Raw genomic sequence first — 19,475 nt, forward strand, 5'->3', positions numbered from 1 at the left:
TATATAGACCTTCCGCGAACGCGTTGTACGCACCGCGCGGTCGAGCGAGCGAGATCGTTGCATCTTGAGAAAGTTTTCCGTCGCGGGAAAAGGAAACCGCCTCGCGGTGTCCTCTCGATAGAGAAACGATCCGCGCAGCTGCGCCGCTGATTTTCCACGACGCAAACGATATTTGGTATACTTACCGTTCAGTTCGGCCCCGGACTGCCGGTGTCAACAGCCGCCGCGCCGGTTCGGTAGTCGTCCCGTCGCGTCCCACACGCGTTCAAGTACGTGGGCATACTTCTGACTTCTGGCATCCGGTGATATCTGTTTAATATGTATCTGTACTCGGTTGAATGACTCTCTTTGATAACGATCGCGATTCGCTGTCGGTTCAGTCTCTCTGGGTTAATAGAGTGATAGCCCCGGCAAAGAAATCGAGAACGGTTCGCGGAAATGCACTTTCGTGATGTTAACAAACTCTACCGGCGCGATTCTCGGCTATGGTCAATAATTATTTCGCCTTTCCACGTACGCGGCGATATTAGGCATCTTATACTTACAATTGGTCGGTATATGTACGGAGTGTTTGGAAATGATATAGCGGTGAACTTTGATCACGGATTCTTGCAGCAATTGGAAGTCGATCGTTGCTCAATAAAAATTGCCAAGTATATAAAAAGTCACAGTTTCTAAATTATAAATGGTATGAGGGCATTTGGCATTTCGCTAATTAAATCGAAACTGCAGGTTACTTAGATAACAAATTATTAAAAAGCTTTTCCTTTTTATAGATTAACAAATTTTTTAAATTAAGATATAGCATCCGAGATAAAATCGTCAAATTTAAATTATAGTCGAGGAATCTCCGATGTACGTGTTGTTACGGAGCACCCCGTATAGATGAGTGATGCATGAATGGCTGAATGCCACACGTGCCTTCTTGAACGGCGCCGCGCATTTTTATTCCGCACTGAGAAAGTTTCCGACGTCGGACATTCGTATAGATCGAGATATGGAAACGCACTCACCGATTCTTTGTTGCTCTGCCGTTATTTTTCTTTTGGTTGCCAAGAGTAAATGGCAAGAGCACCGACGATTTGGACAAGATTGCTTCCAGAACGATTTACTCGCTGCTTTTACAACAACGCAGTTTTCGTATATAATTGCGAAAATAAGGAGTGAAAGAAGATAATTCGCGTATTCGGTACTTTCGTGTCGTTAAACGCGTGTTCCCCGAGCTGGAAAATTGAATAGTAACCGGGGTATTATATATATATATATATATCGAAGAAAGAGAAGTGCTGCGGTGTCCTTCTGTAATGCAATTACGATATCGCATTCCGCGAATGCGGATAAATCGCAATAAAACGCGCGCCGGCGCGGCGATTTCTTCATTCCCTCCAGCTGCGCGACGTTACGTGTCGTTGGTTTAAATATAATTCCTTATCGAACTCGGTGAAAGGTACAGAAGGTATCGGGCCGCGCATTGCATGGCATATACTCCGCGGTGGATCGTCACGCATCGATCTCTCGAGTTTAACATAAGTGCTTCCGTGCGTGGAAAATGATGAGGTTCAATTCGGGGCCCCCGGGCGGGGCGTTTACTCCGACAAGCGAAAACCGCGAGCACGGCGTTCGTTAGCCCGTGATTTCTCGGTGATTCGTAACGCGAGAGCCCGCAATAATATAACGCGCGTGGAAGCATTCTCGGCTCGAACGCGCCGCGCATTTGTAAAATTGCGGGCTTTACGATCGAGTGTTGCGCGAGCTTCGTTCCACGAGTCCGCGACGCGGAATTTCCGTGCCAAGGAGCCATTCAATTCGAGGATAAGGACGCATTTCTTTGACCTTGAGGAACCTGAGCGACAGCAACTCGTCGCGACTCTTACGACAGCCGCATGTCCTCGGCTGAGAACGTAAGAACGTTGCGATGCATCAAATATATTCGCGTTGAAGAATTCGCGTGCGAAGCGGCGAACGGTTCATCGGAAAATCCCCGTATGTGCGTGCGCGCGGGTGCGCGCGGGTGCGCGGGTGCGCGTGCATCTCGTCCCGACGCCGCTAAATATAACGGTACGCTTGTAACATAATTAATACCGCGTCGGGCTGAGCAAACAGAAGCACGCGCCGTTTACGAATTGCTTGCGTTTACCCTTTGACTGTCAATTAGCGAATACCACGTACGTTTCTCGTCGTCACGTGTAGGTATATACATACGCGCGGCTCGTGTACTCCGGAAACGCCGTGGGATCTCCGAGACATAATAATTTTAAATGACGTAGCTTTGTGCTGTGTGTGAGACTGCAGATTTATATATGACACGCATCGCTTAGAAAACTCTTAGGAATGTATTATATATATTTCTTTATGCGAGACTTATCGAAGTAATAGTTTTTTGCAATGGCTCTTTAAATTACGTGTCACGCTGAGATACACAATTGGAGACAAAGATAATAAAATGATCGGCAATAAGTAAGTGCCAACGCGCGAAATTATATTAGGAATCGCGAAATCTATTAATAATTAATTAATTAGACAACGATCAACTTATGAGACGTTTTGGTCGACATTTTCAGACTCTTTAGTGATATATGGATAATCAATAAAATCAGTCTTAAAAATCAGGCAAGATAAAAATATCAATAAGTTTCTTGCCAATATGCAATTTTTTTCAGATATTAAGATTTTTTTGTACACAGAATAGATTGCCGTCAATTTACGACTAATTTAGATTAAGACTCGATATAAGTGATCGTTTATATTAAAGATAATGCTTACGAGATTATTCGATCGGATAATATAAGCCAGGCGCACACGCGATATATCCCTATGATGGATTTTCTTTACCCGCGTGAAAGCATTTCGTTTTCTATGCACTTTCCGAAAGTGTGCCGCATACAGGGGACAAATTCAGCTTATCGTTCCACTGTCGAGTTCCAGCACTTAGCGCAAGTGCCCTCTCGTCATCGCTATATAATCGCTATAATCCGCGAACAAACGCGCTCTCAGTATTTCCCGAGGATACCGTTAGGCCCTTGATTTTACTCGGAATCCACGCTTATATAGACGCGCTTCGATACGGTATTTCGATGATTCATATAATTCGCGGTCGAACCGGTCCAGGCTGGACGCGGGGCGCGCAAGGGCACGGAGGGGCCCGGGACCCCCTGGCATCCGCCTAATGCCTGGCTCGTGTGTTATTCACTTCCCTCTCGGTTCAAATTCCTCTTTCCAGAGCAACGAGAGCCGAGAGAGCCTTTTATCGGCGTGTGACGCGCGCCGTGCGGCAGCGGCTGCGGCCGCGGCCGGTGGCTAGAGTACTCGGTGAGTCACTCTCAGTGACTGGCTCGTTGTAATTCATTGCGACGATTGAACTCCCCCCCCCCCCTACCTCTCGCGCGTACGCACTGAAGCGGCTTTCACACCTAGGAGTAGCTTATAGGCTTTTAAAATTATCTTGAAAAGAAAAAGAGAGATAAACAAAAAGTAGCATTGTATCGATATGTATATATATATATATATCTTGATATAAGGCTAAAAGAAAATTTTTAAGTAAAAGATATTACAGTTTGAAGAATATTTTGCAAATGAATCTTATATTGTTAGTTCCTTTTTCTACAAGAAATGATTTAAACAAATCGCGCTACAGAGAAATGTTTCTGCATTCGTGAATATCTGAGCAAAACTCGAGAGGAGAATGAATTTAACGTGTACTTTCGATTTTGAAGAATAGAAGAAGTCAATATGTGATGAAAACAAATATATAAAATCTCTTCTAAAACACATCAGCTTCTAAAACAGCTTTATAAAGTTAAAATTTTGATTATTGAAAACAAGAGATAAAAAGAAGATATTATTCAATTATTAAAATTGGGTGTTTTATTAAAAATTTGATTGATATTTGATTTAAAAGATAAGAGAGAATTGCTTCAATTCCAACGATTCATTATGTATTCATAACGATTTATAGCTGGCTTAATTTCTACGTTCGACGAGGGGAACGTTATTTTTTTTATTTATTGTGCGCAATTAATCGATTATTCAATAGAAAGTACTAAGTACATTCGCGATTAATTAGAACGTCATTCCATTATGATAAGTCAATATGAGCGTGTGCCACGTATATATCGATCATATTGCATTTTAAAGTCGCGTACGCCGCAAGATTATCGCTGAAAATTCGTGAGCGACAGATTACTTTGCACATATATATCTCTGAGAGCCATCGGAAAATCGATGTCCTGTTATACATGTGCATTGATCCGTGATATATCGATGTAACGTTTTAATAGTCGAGTTATTAATCGGATTGACATACCAGCTATAGGCGTATTATGCAATTGTAGTTCGGCTTAACTTTAGCCTCCGTATTACGCGTGATATCGCACGATATACGTCTTTTCCGTCTCGTGCTTTAATCGCATTTAGAAAACGAGATTCATACTTCGTTACTTGACAGAGATAGGTGTCTGCACGAGTTTTACAGAAAAATTATATTATATAATACAAATTATCAACGGTATTAGAAAAGATATGACCATATATACACGCATACGCACGCAAAAGCATTTATGCAGAAATAATTGTTTCGTAACGATGATACACATATCCGTAACAAAACCTGTCTTTCTCTCATTTTATGCTGTACTTGCGATATTGGAGTAACTCACGCGTTTCATATATGATTCCTGATGAGGAATCTTAAAACGAGAGAAGGTCTTTCGGACTATCGCGACAACGCAACCCTACCACGCGGCGGTCGGACGAGACAATGGCACACGTTCTTCCACGGCGACCGACGCGGCGACGTCCCGCATTGAGTTTATTCCCATCGCGTTGTATCGCGTATAGATAATCGCGCCGGCGCGGCGCTGCAATTACCACGCCTCTAATTCCCGGCCCGAGTCACACTCTCGTGGCCGATGTCAATATAACTGTCGGTTATCCGACGCCGATTATCCGGCGACGTAGGACGACAGATAGGAATGCGCTCGACGGCCGCTTATCGCGATCCGACACCCGCTCCGCCTCCTCAGACGTTGTGGACGCCGGCTTAACGAGCCGCTCCGGCATCGAGGCATTTCGATCCCGTGGTCGTCCATCCGAGAGTTGGCACACACTCGCTCCATTCCCATCCTCGACCGCCTCCCGTCGCCAGTGTCTACCTGTTGCTCGAGCAGCGAAGGCTGGCTCGATCTCTACCTGGCAGCCGAGACTTACTCGCGTTGCGACGTCGCGCGTCTTTCCTCTTCTCTTTTCATCTGCACGGTGCGATTTTTCGATCACATAGCGGGACACGTTCCAACTACCGATCAGCAGCGGACGAACTACTCCTTATCTCTCTTATCGCGCGTGCCGTGTGACGTGTGGAACAAGGGTGAATCAAACGCGCATCGGTCGCCCGCCGCAGATGATTTAAGTTGTCTTTTATCGCATCGAGATACTTTTCGGCAGTTGAAACAGTTTGAGATGTTAACTCCGCTTCGTTCGTTCGGTCGATGCGATCCGCGATATCTCGTGCTGAACTTACCTGTGTTACGAGGGTGATCGACGTCCGCATATAATGCTCCTTGTCCCGGCGGAGCGTGAGATCGGCATTACTCACGATGTCACGTGAACGTGACGGTACAATCGTTACGGAGAAACGGATTTTCTCGAAGAGCGACCGCTTTGTGTGTTCCGGTTCAGGCGTGTCGCGCGGCAATTATTAACGGAAGTTCACGCGAACGGGGGACGATTGACGATCGTTTCGAGCGATTCGCCACGAGTGATCGACGTTGAAGCGAACCGATTGAAACGAGGCGGTGCGTGATGTATCGGGCTGTGTTGCGATAAGGCCGTCAATATCAGCGACGGGGGTGAAAGTGAAATACAGTAAGTTATTGTTGCTCGCACCGGGACGCCTGCCGTCCGCTTTTGAAAAGCATATTAGAGAGGTAACCGTTTTTTTTTTTTTCCCAGTCCGAGGTCAAAAGCCAGACACTTTTATTGAAATTGAATTTTTGCCTTAGACAAGCATTATTTTCTATTTCAATGGATTTATTCATCATTTCTCGTTAGACACCTACTTGTAATTCCACGGGCGAACCGGCACTTATCCCGAGGACAGTTTCGAGGCCGCGAAAACTCCGGTTTCGTAAAAACAGCTGCGCTTATGTAATTATTATCGCGTCGCTATGATCGTAAAATCTGTCGTATGCTTTAAGAGAAAGGTGCGTTAAGAGCTATCCCGTTTCTCTCTTTGTGATCTTTCGGGAAAAGTACACGATGCACGTATCTTAATATCATCACGGAGTCTCTGAGATTTTTATTTACTGCAGTTGTTTAGCTTTCCGTTTCGTGATATTTTTCTGCTGAGTAACCTAATGTTTTCCCTTGCGCGACTTGGTCTTTGGGATAATTTAGTGGGGAGGGCGTCTCTCAGGCGTATTCACTTTGTGTGGAAAAGTTTATTCAGGTGCTGAATGTAAAAATATTTGACTTATCTTTCGTAAGTTTTTACAACTGCAACTTGACGTACGTTACCTGGAAGTCACTTATCGGAGATAGACAGACTCGATACACCTGACGAAAGATAATCGATCGTAGGCGACCGTATAAATCGAGGTACAAATATTTGTCGAGTCTGTGGCTTTTGTGAATCTCTCCAAACTTATTGACTTAACCAGAACGATTCTATCGTCGCAAAGATAAATACAAGTAAAATATTCGTTAAGAAATACTGCATGCGATAAATAACTTGAATTCTTACTAAATGAAAGTATATTATTATTACACGTTTACTTTTCAGATATTAATTAGCTGTTAATTTTACGTAAAATTGACGTATGTTATTTAAAACTGCGATATGAATGGAAAATGCTGAAACTATGGAACGTACTAGTGAATCAATAATAAATAAAGATAAATTAAATCAAATTTTTGCTAAGCAGAGAATGTCATTAGGATGGCGGATAAAAAAATTTTGTGATAGTTCTTTAGATTGGCGGAACTAAGTCAATGTTTTGAAAATGTTAGAATGACGATGAAATCGTGCAAAAGACTCGTGGTTCTTTGTACACCGCGAATAACTGATGATGTTACGACGTTGTTAATGCAGGGAGATGAAAATGTGATTTAATTTTTTAATTGAGCATTCTGGGCGTTCTGATTTCGCTCCTCGATTTAATTGACTCTTCCGATGTTCATCTAAAAGTACAACGTTTGTGCGAAAGTTTTGATTTCCGTTATCTCATATCAAATATTAGCGGGGCAGCGCTGTTTGCTCTGTCTCGTTTGCCGTACCTCATTATCTCATTGTGCCGCGATTGTGCAAGATTTGCACGATCAAGCGAGGATCGCGTCGTTACGATCTCGGGATAAAAGCGGGAACAGTGAACGTGGAAATATTATTTTCTCAAAGATGCGGATCCGAGGTACAATATTTTATATTGAGAAACATATCTGCTCCCCGATTTATCGCTCCAGTGTATTTCTCTCAGACAAGATATATCCCTGCATAAATCTATATGTATTTATAGATATTATTATATCCAATTCTTTTTTATTACTGCAGTATTATATGTTTTAAATCAGCTCCTTTTTTAATTCAGTGGTGGTTTTGCACGGTGAATTCTATGCCCTGAAAGTAAATGTTAGCTCGTCGATGATTCGTCATCTTTACCCACGTGACGTGCACCTTGACTGGTATTATTTTCGACAACTCCTTCGCTCGTTATCTTCACACGTCCGTTTTTATCTTCGGCGCGGCTGCTCCCGAGCGCGCGCCTCGGAATGCGCGCGTCCCGAAGCGTTGTTGGCGCATTTCCGGGTATATCTCTGGGAACAGATAACAGGTCACAAAAGGAAGGCACTCTGGAATCCCGGGGTGCAGCGGCCGCGACACACGCGGGGTCCTTGCACTTGTCGTCGCGGCTATATACCTATACGTGAGGCGCATAAAACGGTTTGCGGCTTCTCTCCCGGTTTCCTTTCTGGCGTCGCGCTGCTCTCGCGCGGCGCGATTTTCCGAGAGAACCGCAAGTTACCGCGCGTGATCGGTTTCCAGAACAGCCCGATCGCCGAGAGTTCGCGAGGCGCGATGCAATTACCGGCCTGCCTTCTCTCCCATGCCATGCTTTCCCGAACTTTGGATATCAGCCAGTTAACGGTAGCCGTACCGTCCTTCGCCTCCGGCGCGGCGACACGTTTCTCAATCTTTTCGAGTATGTCCGGAAAGAAGGGCATTCGATAATATCAATAGTTATAATAATATCTCGCTGAAAAAGTGTCTCATTAAGTATAATTATATAGGATTTAGATAGATATTAGTAGATATCTATAAGAAAGTTGGGATTGCTGCGAGAAAAGGAAACCCACAATAATAAAAAGAATTTGCGGGGACATCACGTTATTATTTTTTATATTAAACGAGGCATCTTTTTTGAAAGAATTGGCGGAATTTTTATATATTTAATTGTTCATTTTCATACCATGCGTTAATTAATTAAGTTACGTTAATTCTGTTGAACTTCTTTTGTAGCCGTGGTTAGCATAAATATAATATTAGTTAAATCTTCTCCGACGTGACTAAATATTCCCTCAAGGAAACAGGAAATCGTTAGAGTTAATTGACCGGAGATGCCGTCGGTGCAATTGACCCTAATTTGCCGCGAAACGTTCGCCGAGTATTGCCACGGGAAGGAATTATCGACTCGCTGCGAGTTGTCCTCTCGCAGAGGTGCCCCCGTCCCTCATCCGCGATGCAGATTTATGCGACGAGTCTGTTGTAGGCCTTTCGTCGGACGCAAATGCAAGCGCATGTCCACGCCTATGCGGAATCATGATTCATAGGAACGTGTTGGCATGCAGGCGTGCCCGCGGCGCCGAAAGCACTTGAAAATTTTCTCAGTGACCGCTGCTTTCCATCACCGAACGCCATTTCTTCCTCGCTTTTAGAGTCTGCCTCCGTTAGTCTTTCTTTCTTCTTTCCCTTTTTTTCTTCTCTTACATATCTTCTCCATTTTCTCATCTCTTCTCTTACACATCCTCTTTTTTTTTCTTCTCGGTCCTGTCATCGCTCACAAAAAGCACTGTTTCTATGTACAACACAAAATTCCGCTCACATCACACACAAAATGAATAAAAAAATGTAAAAAAGGATATATAGTTTTATTTAAAATAGAAATAATCTCTATATTCTTTGAAGCAACTCTGTAGTCCTAGAAAAAGTTATGATCACAAAATATTCTTCTTAAACCAACTTTGAAACACTTCATTCTTTATCGACTACTGCTTTTAGAGATAAAGTCATGAAGATAATCAAAATAGAGCATCCTGAATATGCGCGCGCGCGCGCGCACGCACACACACACACACACACACACACACACACACACAAAATTACATAAAATAATAAACAGATAATGAGAATGACAAATAGTCCGATGAACTACGATTGACGTCGAAACAAATAATAAGTATAATACATGAATAATATATAATAATTACTGTAAAGAATAATACATAATATCAAGAAAAAAGAAGATATTACAATGGAAAATTCGATCAAAAGTTATTGGCATAAAACTTACCTTAGGACAAAGTCAAAGACGGTAGGAGAACACGCATTTCTTTTGACGTATTTAGATGATACACACGCCATTGTAAGGATACTATTTACTATTGATTTTGACTAGGTATATCCTGATTCGTTGTTTATCATTACCTTTACAAGCTTTCGCTTATTTATCGTAAGCAATAAAATATGTTTTAAATAGGATGGAAAGGAATGAAAAAAACAACTGTAGATCGTTATGGAATATTTCCATCATCCAATGATTTACGTCATGAAATAAGGAAAGTCATTAAATCAAACAAGGAAAAACATTCAGAGATGAAAACATATGAATAATACGATTCGGTTGGAAGAAACGTTACAGATGCATGAGAGGAACAATATTGGAACGATTGAAAACAGTTTCTCTATCTGTCTATCAGAATGTGTTTGCACATCTTGCTCTCTGAAGATCGTCCGCGATTTATAGCTTTGTCGAATTTGCCGAAAGAGAAAATATATATTGTCCATTATCCATTTTCAAATTTTTTTATCCATTAAAATAATTATTTTTTTTTTTTAAATTTTTATTTAAAGTCCGGAGAAAATGTTAAATCTAAAAGAAACTAAAAATAAATTATGTTTAAATTGTATCGGATATTATTTTTTAATATATTTTTCGTAAATGGTACTTAAATTTCTTTTCTTTGAAGTTTTTTACATAATCATTTGTGCAGAGATATTATTTTTAGTCGTATAACGTTCGAAAAGAATTCACTGTGATACGCATTTTAAAAACGAAAACTGATACATTCGAATCTTAGGACCGCGCGAGAGCTATAATAGTAGACATAGGGACTCAAAGATCAAAGTTTATTCGCTCGTAAACCCTTAAGTCTCTTCATGCCGGAAGGATATAAATAAAACGCTGTTATTTTCTCCGTGAAAAAATCGTTTTCTGTCATTCGTATTTATATGTTACGTTAAGTGTATCGCGCGCGTGTTCGTTGGTAAGCCGAACCGAACAGTTCCCCTGTTTTCAAAACAATATGGAGGACGTTTCGTAAGATTCTCAAGTTTCAGCGCTTTCTGTGTCAATATAAATTCTTCAAGAATTTTAATTGGACATCAGGCACTTCCTCTTTCGCTTTCGACGTTGAGAATTTTTTTAGTCAATAAAAGATAAGAGTAAATAATTAAAAAAAAATGCCTTTTTTTGTAAGATTACTAACGCGTAACGTGTAGTCGGAGTTTTTGAGCAGCCTAGACGAGGTGGCTGGACAAAAGTCCGCGTGATTAGAGAACTTCCAAGCCAAGTGCATCAGGAGGCAAGTCAAGGGATTGCGACGGTCGAGATGATATTGCGAAGGAAAGACATACGGCGAATTAAGAGTTTAGGGCCAGTCCGACTGGACGTACACTCTCGTAGCGGCAACTCCATGGGTGACCATAGAGAAATCTCAAGCGGGCGGTACACCGCGGGTGCAGCGCGCATAAATGCATGGTCACGCGCACCAGTACCGGTTATGGACGTTGATTTCACGTCTGCCGCCGCGGAAATTGGAAAACCGCCGCGCCGTCCCGCTCGTTTGTTTTGCCATGCACAATCGACGACTTCCACTTCCACACACGTGTGCGCGAGAGAGCAAAGTCGCGAGTCGCGAGTCGCGAGATGTAACCGCGGCTGCGGCGCGATTTTTGCATACAGGGTGTTTTGGATCTGTTCCTTTCTTAAGGGGGGATAGAAGATTCGTAAAATAATATAATCCACATTAGACAACTTTAGAATCTAATAAACGGAGTTTGATCTCCCTTCTTCTCCCTTCTTCTCTCTTTTTCTCTCGCTCTCTCTTTCTCTCTTTTTCCGTATTTGTCAAAAAGAATCTAGCTCATTAAAGAAATAAGACTCTAAGCTTAGGAGTACTCTGTACGTATAAATATCGACATGCATGTCAAGTACATTTTCGTCTGTGTGCGTGTAATCGGATCGGCGCAAGCTGTCCGCCAATCTTTTAGCGCGGGTAGCGAGTTAATTGGAGGCGATCGCATTAACGATAAACGCAGCCAACGGCAGCGGCGATATTTCTTATCGGTGATTTTTAATGATTTATGAAATATATCGCGGATATATGTCAATAGGGGCATCCTGTTGCCTCGTGTAAATTTATTGGTTTAATATAAACGGGAATATATGAGTACTAATTACTTTCTTACTGTTTTGTACCTATACCAGGGTGTCTCGTAGAACGTACATTCGAATGTTCAATAAGGTGGTTTTTGATAAATTCACAATCGCTTGCTTTTTTTAAAGAAACTTATATTAAATAATAATTATTTTATCCTAAAAACGAGAAAATTAAAAAATAAGAAAAAAAGATTTCGCGGACAATAAATGTTGAGTGATTGACTTTTTGATGAGTTTATAATGTAACACGAAGAATAAATGGGCTAACATTTATATAAAAAAACTATAAAGATCATGCATTTGCATTTAAAACAATAGATGTAATATTTTAATCCAAAAATGTAAAAAACTTCTTGAACCAAAAATTTTTAATCTATAGTAGAATCTTTCTAGACCGCAACTTTTGGAAATAATCGCGTGAAAAAAATCAAAATATAAATTTTTATCGATGAAGAATTTGATAGCACACATGTGTCTGCATAAAATATATATTTATTAGCATAATTATTAAAATTAACATAATTCCGCCTAAATATTAAATTCCGCCAAGCTTAAAAATTTGCATGCATACCCGAAAAAGATATCATATGAAATTCACAAGTGTTTAAAGACACATATTATGCGGTCAGTGATTAGGTGTGAGACACGCAAAGTTATTTCTCCGATATGTCATGTGGCGCAGAGCGAGAAAAATTAATTTTCATTACGTTGCTATGACAATGACGATTCTCGTGAGATCATTGATTAATTATTGCATTCGGTGAAATAAATTGAGTGCCCTGGAAAGGCACGGTAATTTCCAGGCGGCATTCTCAGAATCTTTAATACACGCTCGGGAATGATTGATCATTACACGAAAGAAAGTGTCGACAGCATTTTCACGCGAACGAAGCCATTGTCTTTCTCGCGTGAATTGAAGGTTATTATTAATGTTAATAAGAATAGATTTCATCTGTACATTTCTTCCACCGATACTCTCCCTACCAGAAGCATCTGCGTCGCCAATCGTTATAATATATTGCTGATTGAACGACTGGACCGTGAAAAAATTCGCGCGACAAATCATGTAATGAAACGTCAGGAAATGGCATCAAGTCTGTTCGAAGAAATACTTGAAGAAAAGAAGGCCCGAAATAAATTGTCGGAAAATATGCTAACAATAAACAATTAAAGGATTAATCTGGCATTAATCTGGCCTCCCGTAGAAGTTTATTTGCGCTGAAAATTATTGTTCAAGCTAATCGTCAAATTTCATTGGTATTTGATAACGCAGTTCTGATATCTCTTAATCGGGATGGATTATTTGTTTTCAGGTACCAGCACGGATCTAGTCCCGCAACTGCTGGGCATGTTTGACGAGCTGGCACGTCGCGGCGATGGCTACGAAGGCGATCGCGTGATCCTACCATCGTCCTGCGGCGTACCCGCGGTCCTTCAGAAACGTCTAAGTAGGGTATCAGTCGCCCATCGGGGCTCCGTATTCGGTCAGCTCTGCACAAACGGCGACTTAGCCAAGCCCGTGCATCGGGACGTGCTGAAGAACAAGGAGCAGGAAGGCGAATACGACGAGGTCGCCACCGATAACACCATGGTGGAGACGGTGATCCCGGTAGCGGCTTTGGAGCACGAGGAAAACGGGGAAACCATTGGGAAGCCGACGTACGAGAGGCGGGAGACCAACGGTCTTACGACCCCGCTCAGGTACAACAGGCGACGCAATAGGAACGGCAATAGACCGCTCTCCGGAAGCTCGATCGCGTCCAGCACGTCTTCCAGCAGCTGCAGCAATCAGGGCAACACTTGTACTGCCAATCCCTATCTGGCGTCCGTCGAGTCCCTCGCCGACACCTGTGCCAGCTCCCAGGGTTCCGCGGACAGCGGAGTCGTGACGGTTTCGGAAGCTAGCTGTCGGGTCTTGAACGACGACAACGGACAGAGGAGGAGGAACAGCGCCGAGGAGGATCCTTTATGCCATAGGCCGCGCTACTGCGATCCGCATCGCAATCCCGTCGAGAGGGTGCTCCTCGAGATCGTGGACACGGAGGCGATATACGTCGAGCATCTGCGTCAAGTTATTCAGGGTTATCTCATATTCTGGAGAGACAGTCTACCGTCGTTCGCGCGTCGGTTGCACCTCGGCGATCTGTTTAGCAATATCGAGGATATATTCGAATTTAATAGAGAATTCTTGTGGGAGATAGAGAAATGCGGTCTGGATCCCGTTTGCGTCGCGAATACATTCATTAAGCATAATTCGGGATTCAAAGTGTATACCGAATACTGTACCAATTATCCGAGGACAGTCTCGGTACTGACCGATTTAATGGGCCAGGAAGAAACCGCATCCGCGTTCCGCGAACGGCAAGCGGCTCTGGGGCACGCGCTGCCGCTCGGCTCCTATCTTTTGAAGCCTGTCCAAAGGATCCTCAAGTATCATTTGCTTCTGGATAATTTATCGAAGGAGTACGACGCCGATTGTGATTCGAGAGAGAACGAGGCTGAAGGCAGAAGTGCCATTGAGGCTGCGCTTGCCGCGATGACTGGCATTGCGAAACACATCAATGCTATGAAGAGGCGGCACGAGCACGCCGTACGTGTTCAAGAAATTCAATCACTTCTGTACGGTTGGCTGGGACCAGACCTAACTACAAGTGGCGAATTGGTCGCGGAAGGTCGATTCAGGATGCGAGGGGCCAAGGCCCCGAGGCACGCCTTCCTCTTCGATCGAATGCTTCTTCTGACGAAGAAGAAGGAGGATGGCCTTCTCGTCTATAAAGCTCATATTATGGTACGATTTCCGTCATGACCTTTCGCCTTTTCTTTGTACGGCTTTTAAAAAAATTTACTTCTACTTAATATTTATCTCGTATAATTTTCGTAGTGGATATTTAAAAATTCTTTATAAAAGATACTTTGATTTCTCGAACATTTCTTTCATATATTTAAATATTATAGTTTTTTAGAAAAGAAATACAACTACAAATGTAAAGTATTTTCAGTAAAGTATGTCAAGTGAGAATTATTATTATGATAACAATCAAAATAGAAAATGTACCAATATATGGTCAGGCTGGATCTTTTGTGCTTAATAATATTTTTCTCGAATTTATGTACATTTTTTGCTTCGCAAACTACGCCGTTACTATTGGTCTTGAAATGCAGTCTGAAGCTGAAGCTGCAATGGAGAGAATAGTACAATTACATAATTAAATTGATAAAAATTGATAAAGTATTGAACTCTCTGATAAAAATTGATAAAATATTTTCTTTATTTTTTTACATTTCTAGTGTTCAAACTTAATGCTGATTGAAAGTATTCCGGGAGAGCCACTTAGCTTTCACGTAATACCTTTTGATAATCCTCGGTTGCAGTACACATTGCAAGTAAGTATTATTGAGATATCTATTGATATTGATTGGAAAGAGCAGGCTTTACGTACACGCTATTCTCTGTATTCCCATTAAACCATCTGTCTTTCAGGCACGCAATTTAGAACAAAAGAGGGAATGGACGTTACAGATAAAGAGAGTGATACTAGAGAATTATAATGCGGTTATACCGTCGCATGCGAGACAGTTAGTGTTACAATTGGGTCAGACGCAACAAGAAGGTACAATTTAACACTTTAGAATGTACTTTTAATTGTCAGGCGAAATCGACCAAAGAGTAAATGCACTTAATACTTCAAACAGATGACGCGTTGACGGATAAAGGATCGGCGAAGAAACACTCTGCCCCTCCGGAATACTTGGAGAAACGTAAGCAGGAGAGGGAGAGACGTAGATCCGAAACTGGTCTGAGGCAGAAGTTCAAAAAGGGTGTCAGGAAATCTGATACTACGATGGAGGTGAGGTCTAGCGAAAATGTTTTCTCTTTTTTACTTCGCTTTCTCTTCTTTATTTATAAGAAATTTTACGATTTTTTTTTTACATTGTTAGGATTCGCCTGCATCGTCCCGTAAAAATGACAATGAAGACGTTAATGACTCTAGGGAGTCTTTCAACAGGTCTTCGGATGTACGCACTTCAAAAGTTAAGGTAAGTCTATGTATACTCTTCTACTTGTTACACATAATTATTATAAAGCTGTACAACACATTCTAAGAAATCACTTCTATTCATTAAATTATTAATTTACTTTCTGAATTGTACGTTTTATTAATCCTTATTATTTTTTTAAAATCAAATTTTGATTCTTTTAATTATTTTAAGCGTTTTTAGTTTTTATTATACTTTTATCTCGCTTGACGAAATTATTAGATTTGTTTTGGAATTTCGAAACTATCTTGAACAATGAGTTGGCATGCGAAAAGCAGCGAAATGTACAATCTCAACAAATCTGTTGGAATGTATTTAGGATCGATTCACCGGTTGGAGACGGAAGTCCGAGCCAGGTTTCCAGTCGTACGTTTGTCTCAATCATTCGGACGAGGAGCAAAAAGAAGAAGATACCGCCGGCGATGCTCAATCTACTACGGTCGAGACTGAAGAAGCAGTCGAAATTCATACCGAGGAAGAGAATCAGACGGCAACATTGAACTCCTCGCCACCGGTTGAAGCCAAAGAAAATAATAACGAACAACACGCTAATTCGACGCAAACGGTGGAAGAGATCGTCGGTCACATTCTCATGCAGAATCAAGAGTTCCAAAAGCTGTTGGAGAAACAACGGACCAGCAGCATCATCAACGTGCGACATCAACGCTTCAACAAGCGTATCTCGGCTGATACATCGGACGAGAGTGATTCGGAGAACGCTAATTATGGTTTGACTAACAACAACAACAATAATAGATTAGGACGCGCTCGGGCAACACATCGAGAGCAGCGACTGATCAGGACGAATAACGCGTGGAATGTATTGTCCTCGGCACCGACGCGAGAAAACCAACAGCCGCTGCAGCTCCTCTATGACAACCTAAAAACTACTCAGAAATCGACGGAAATGATCGCGCATAACGGTAAGACGAACCAGTTGCACGAGAAAAAGGCACTCTTCGAAACGTTCAAACGACAAAGCATTGTCACTGAGAATAAAGTGATGCGGACAGCGTTGCGTATTCGCGAGAATTCGACAGACAATGAGGAGACTGTCGTATCATCTCCGACAACGTGCACGTTAAATCACCAGGCGGTAGACCGAAAGGAGATCAATTCTACTGTAATGTCGGGACGGATCGAAAAGGATGGATCGGAACGATGTAACGACGAGAGAAGCGACGCGAATGATGCGGGAGACGCCGAGTCCAAGGGCTTCGGCAACTATGACAATCTACAGCACGTCTGGGAAGGTCTGCAGACGGTGAAAGGTGATGTCGACGGTAACGACAGTCCGACTCGGCCCGCCGTTTGGCTTACCAAATTGTGCGAGGGCCTGCCAACCTCGCCGCCTAAAAGCGGTTCGCTACCGCGCAGCTTTCAGATAAGCCCAAACTCCCAACCGACGAACGTGACAAAGTCTCGCTTCCTACAGCGGGATGGCAAGCCGATGAGCGAGCGACCTTTCACGATTGCATCCGACAAGCCAGCGGAAATCAATTTAGAGGATATGGAGAGGTACGCGTCCACGTGTCAGCCGGAGGGTAGAATCGCCAAATTTCCCATGCCCGCCGCCTCGACAAGCTCCAGTTCGACTTTTTTCTGTTCGCTGGAGGACACACGATTGACCGACGATACTTACTCCGACGTGCGATCCATATCTGCCAGTGACAATGCGAATATTCATCCAGACCACAAGATCTACCGGGCGAATGGTAACGGTAGCGGCAGTACAATTTTCCGGAATGTCTTCAAGGCGGGCAGCCGTTTGCAGGGTCGTCTGAGAAATACCATGAGCACGGAGACGCTCGAGTGCAATGATGAGGTCGAACGAACACGTTATTTCCGCTCACTGAACTCCGGAGGCAAGCACCCGAAAAGGCGGACCAAGCAGGCAAAACAGCACGCGAGGGAACCGTCCTCGGATGTGGAGGAGCTGCTAAATTGCTCGAGTGATCAACGAGTTCCCCAACTCTACTACAAGCAAGGCAGTTCCAGTCTGGGTGCTAGAATTGCCCAGTCGGACTATGCCGATCCAATGATCCTGTTTGCCGAGAACAAACGTGCGCAGTCTTCTTCCGTTGATATTAACCAATCCAAGAAGATCGCCGAGTCAGAGAGGAGAAACTGCGAAGAGGAGACGAGTAACAACAAGGAGACAGAGCGTCACGAGAGCGAGACGGACAGCTTCTATGAGAGGAGCTTCGAGACCATCGAGAATTACGCGGACGCTGACGTGGACGAGGCGTTCCGGGACAGTGCAATATTCAGTGACGTCGATGAGGTATTCGTGATGCGACAGTCGACACCAGTGACGACAACGACGATGACAACAGCAGCGTCGACGGCGAAGACGAAGATTGCACCGCCGGTACCTGCCAAGAAGAAGCAAGAGATGTCGTCGGCGAGATGCAAGCCGAGCGTTGCGCAGAAGCCGGATTACTTGAAGATAAAGTCGCTGTTGACGAGGGGACATGCCGCTGGTGATTCGGAGTCCAGAGTTACCGCGAGACTGGCGAATGTGACTCATCAACCACTGAATGGTTCAGCGAATGGTTATAATCGGAATGTCGAGATGGATAGAGACGACGTTTCCGCGGGGCAGAGCCAGGCTGGTTGGGTACGGAAAATAGTAGGTCAATTGCAAGGTCACGTCGAGACGTGATCTGTAGATGGCCTACAAGATGAGGATTACATGTCGAAAAGTCAATAGAAATCTCGAGTCATAATCGGCGTAAGTCGCGTGGATAAAAGTGAAGCAAATATTCTCGTCAAAAATAGAAAAGCACAATGTGTTTTAAATCAGTTTTTTGATTATCGATTTTATACTAACAATAAGTCACGCAAATGTAATAATATAAGAATACTAGTTGAGAAACTGATTTCTATTTTTGTATATATGCAAAGAAATTTGTAATATAATTGGAAAAAAATAGAAATAATTTGATAAAAAGCTTATATGCATGCAATTAAAGAAAAAATATTGTTATTTTGGCTAAAACAAGTTAAACAAGAATAATTTATTCGAAATATATGTATTTAAATTATTGCGTAATTATTTTTGGATAAAATATAAATAAAAATAATCCTTTAATATCTCTATTTTGGTATTCTGAAATTTTTTTGCATTGCTAAATGAAAGTAAAAACATTTGCTTCGTTTTGTTCATATAAACATGGTGCCGTGATGTTGCAGAGCTAATTAGAGTCCTAGTTTAATATTTTTCACATGTGCCTGAAGAATAACATTGACATAACGTGATACTATTATTGTGTAATAAATTCATATTTTAATGTGTGATTGATGCGCGCGTAAATATAAGAAAGACGCATCCATACGTTCACGTTCGTGTTATCGTCATAGGAACGTAAAAAAATTAATGTTCACCTATAGACTGTTGTATGTTAAGTATTGTTTGATATTACTTATGTTATATAGAGCAAAAGGAGCAGTTTTTAATTAAACGAAGCATTTATAAAGCCATTTAACTTTGTGTTTGATTGAAAAAATCAAAACTGTAGTCTAAGAAAGAATTTGAAAATGCAAGTTTTTGCATCGTCGAAATAAATTTTATTTTCTATCATTTTCTACTATCGTTTTCACATGTAACTGACTTCTTACGTCGTTGTGTTACCATGATCAATAATTAAAACATTGGCAACAAGAGAATTTTTGTAATATGTTATTGGTTTATGTATATATTAATGCAAGGTTTCTTTCTCTCTCTCTCTC

The 19,475-nt window shown here is 42.2% G+C and overlaps 1 protein-coding gene across 2 annotated transcripts in view; it reads left to right on the forward strand.

The window, feature by feature from the left end:
• The window catches only part of Gefmeso (Guanine nucleotide exchange factor in mesoderm), a 40,163-nt gene extending 20,937 nt beyond the window's left edge, over positions 1-19,226 (forward strand). The window contains exons 1-7 of one of the 2 annotated variants that reach the window (XM_077405851.1): positions 4,761-5,859; positions 13,019-14,493; positions 14,994-15,089; positions 15,187-15,316; positions 15,399-15,553; positions 15,645-15,743; positions 16,063-19,226. In XM_077405851.1, the coding sequence (XP_077261977.1) occupies positions 13,054-14,493; positions 14,994-15,089; positions 15,187-15,316; positions 15,399-15,553; positions 15,645-15,743; positions 16,063-18,408 (4,266 nt within the window). In that variant the 5' untranslated portion in view covers positions 4,761-5,859; positions 13,019-13,053 and the 3' untranslated portion in view covers positions 18,409-19,226. Of the gene's footprint in view, positions 1-4,760; positions 5,860-13,018; positions 14,494-14,993; positions 15,090-15,186; positions 15,317-15,398; positions 15,554-15,644; positions 15,744-16,062 lie in introns of those variants that run through there. The other variant, XM_077405850.1, reaches the window with a different exon arrangement.
• The last annotated feature ends 249 nt before the right edge of the window (positions 19,227-19,475 follow it).

This window comes from Temnothorax americanus, unplaced genomic scaffold (genome assembly GCF_048541705.1).
Source record: "Temnothorax americanus isolate GAGA-0224 unplaced genomic scaffold, ASM4854170v1 Scaffold2, whole genome shotgun sequence".
NCBI lineage: Eukaryota > Metazoa > Arthropoda > Insecta > Hymenoptera > Formicidae > Temnothorax > Temnothorax americanus.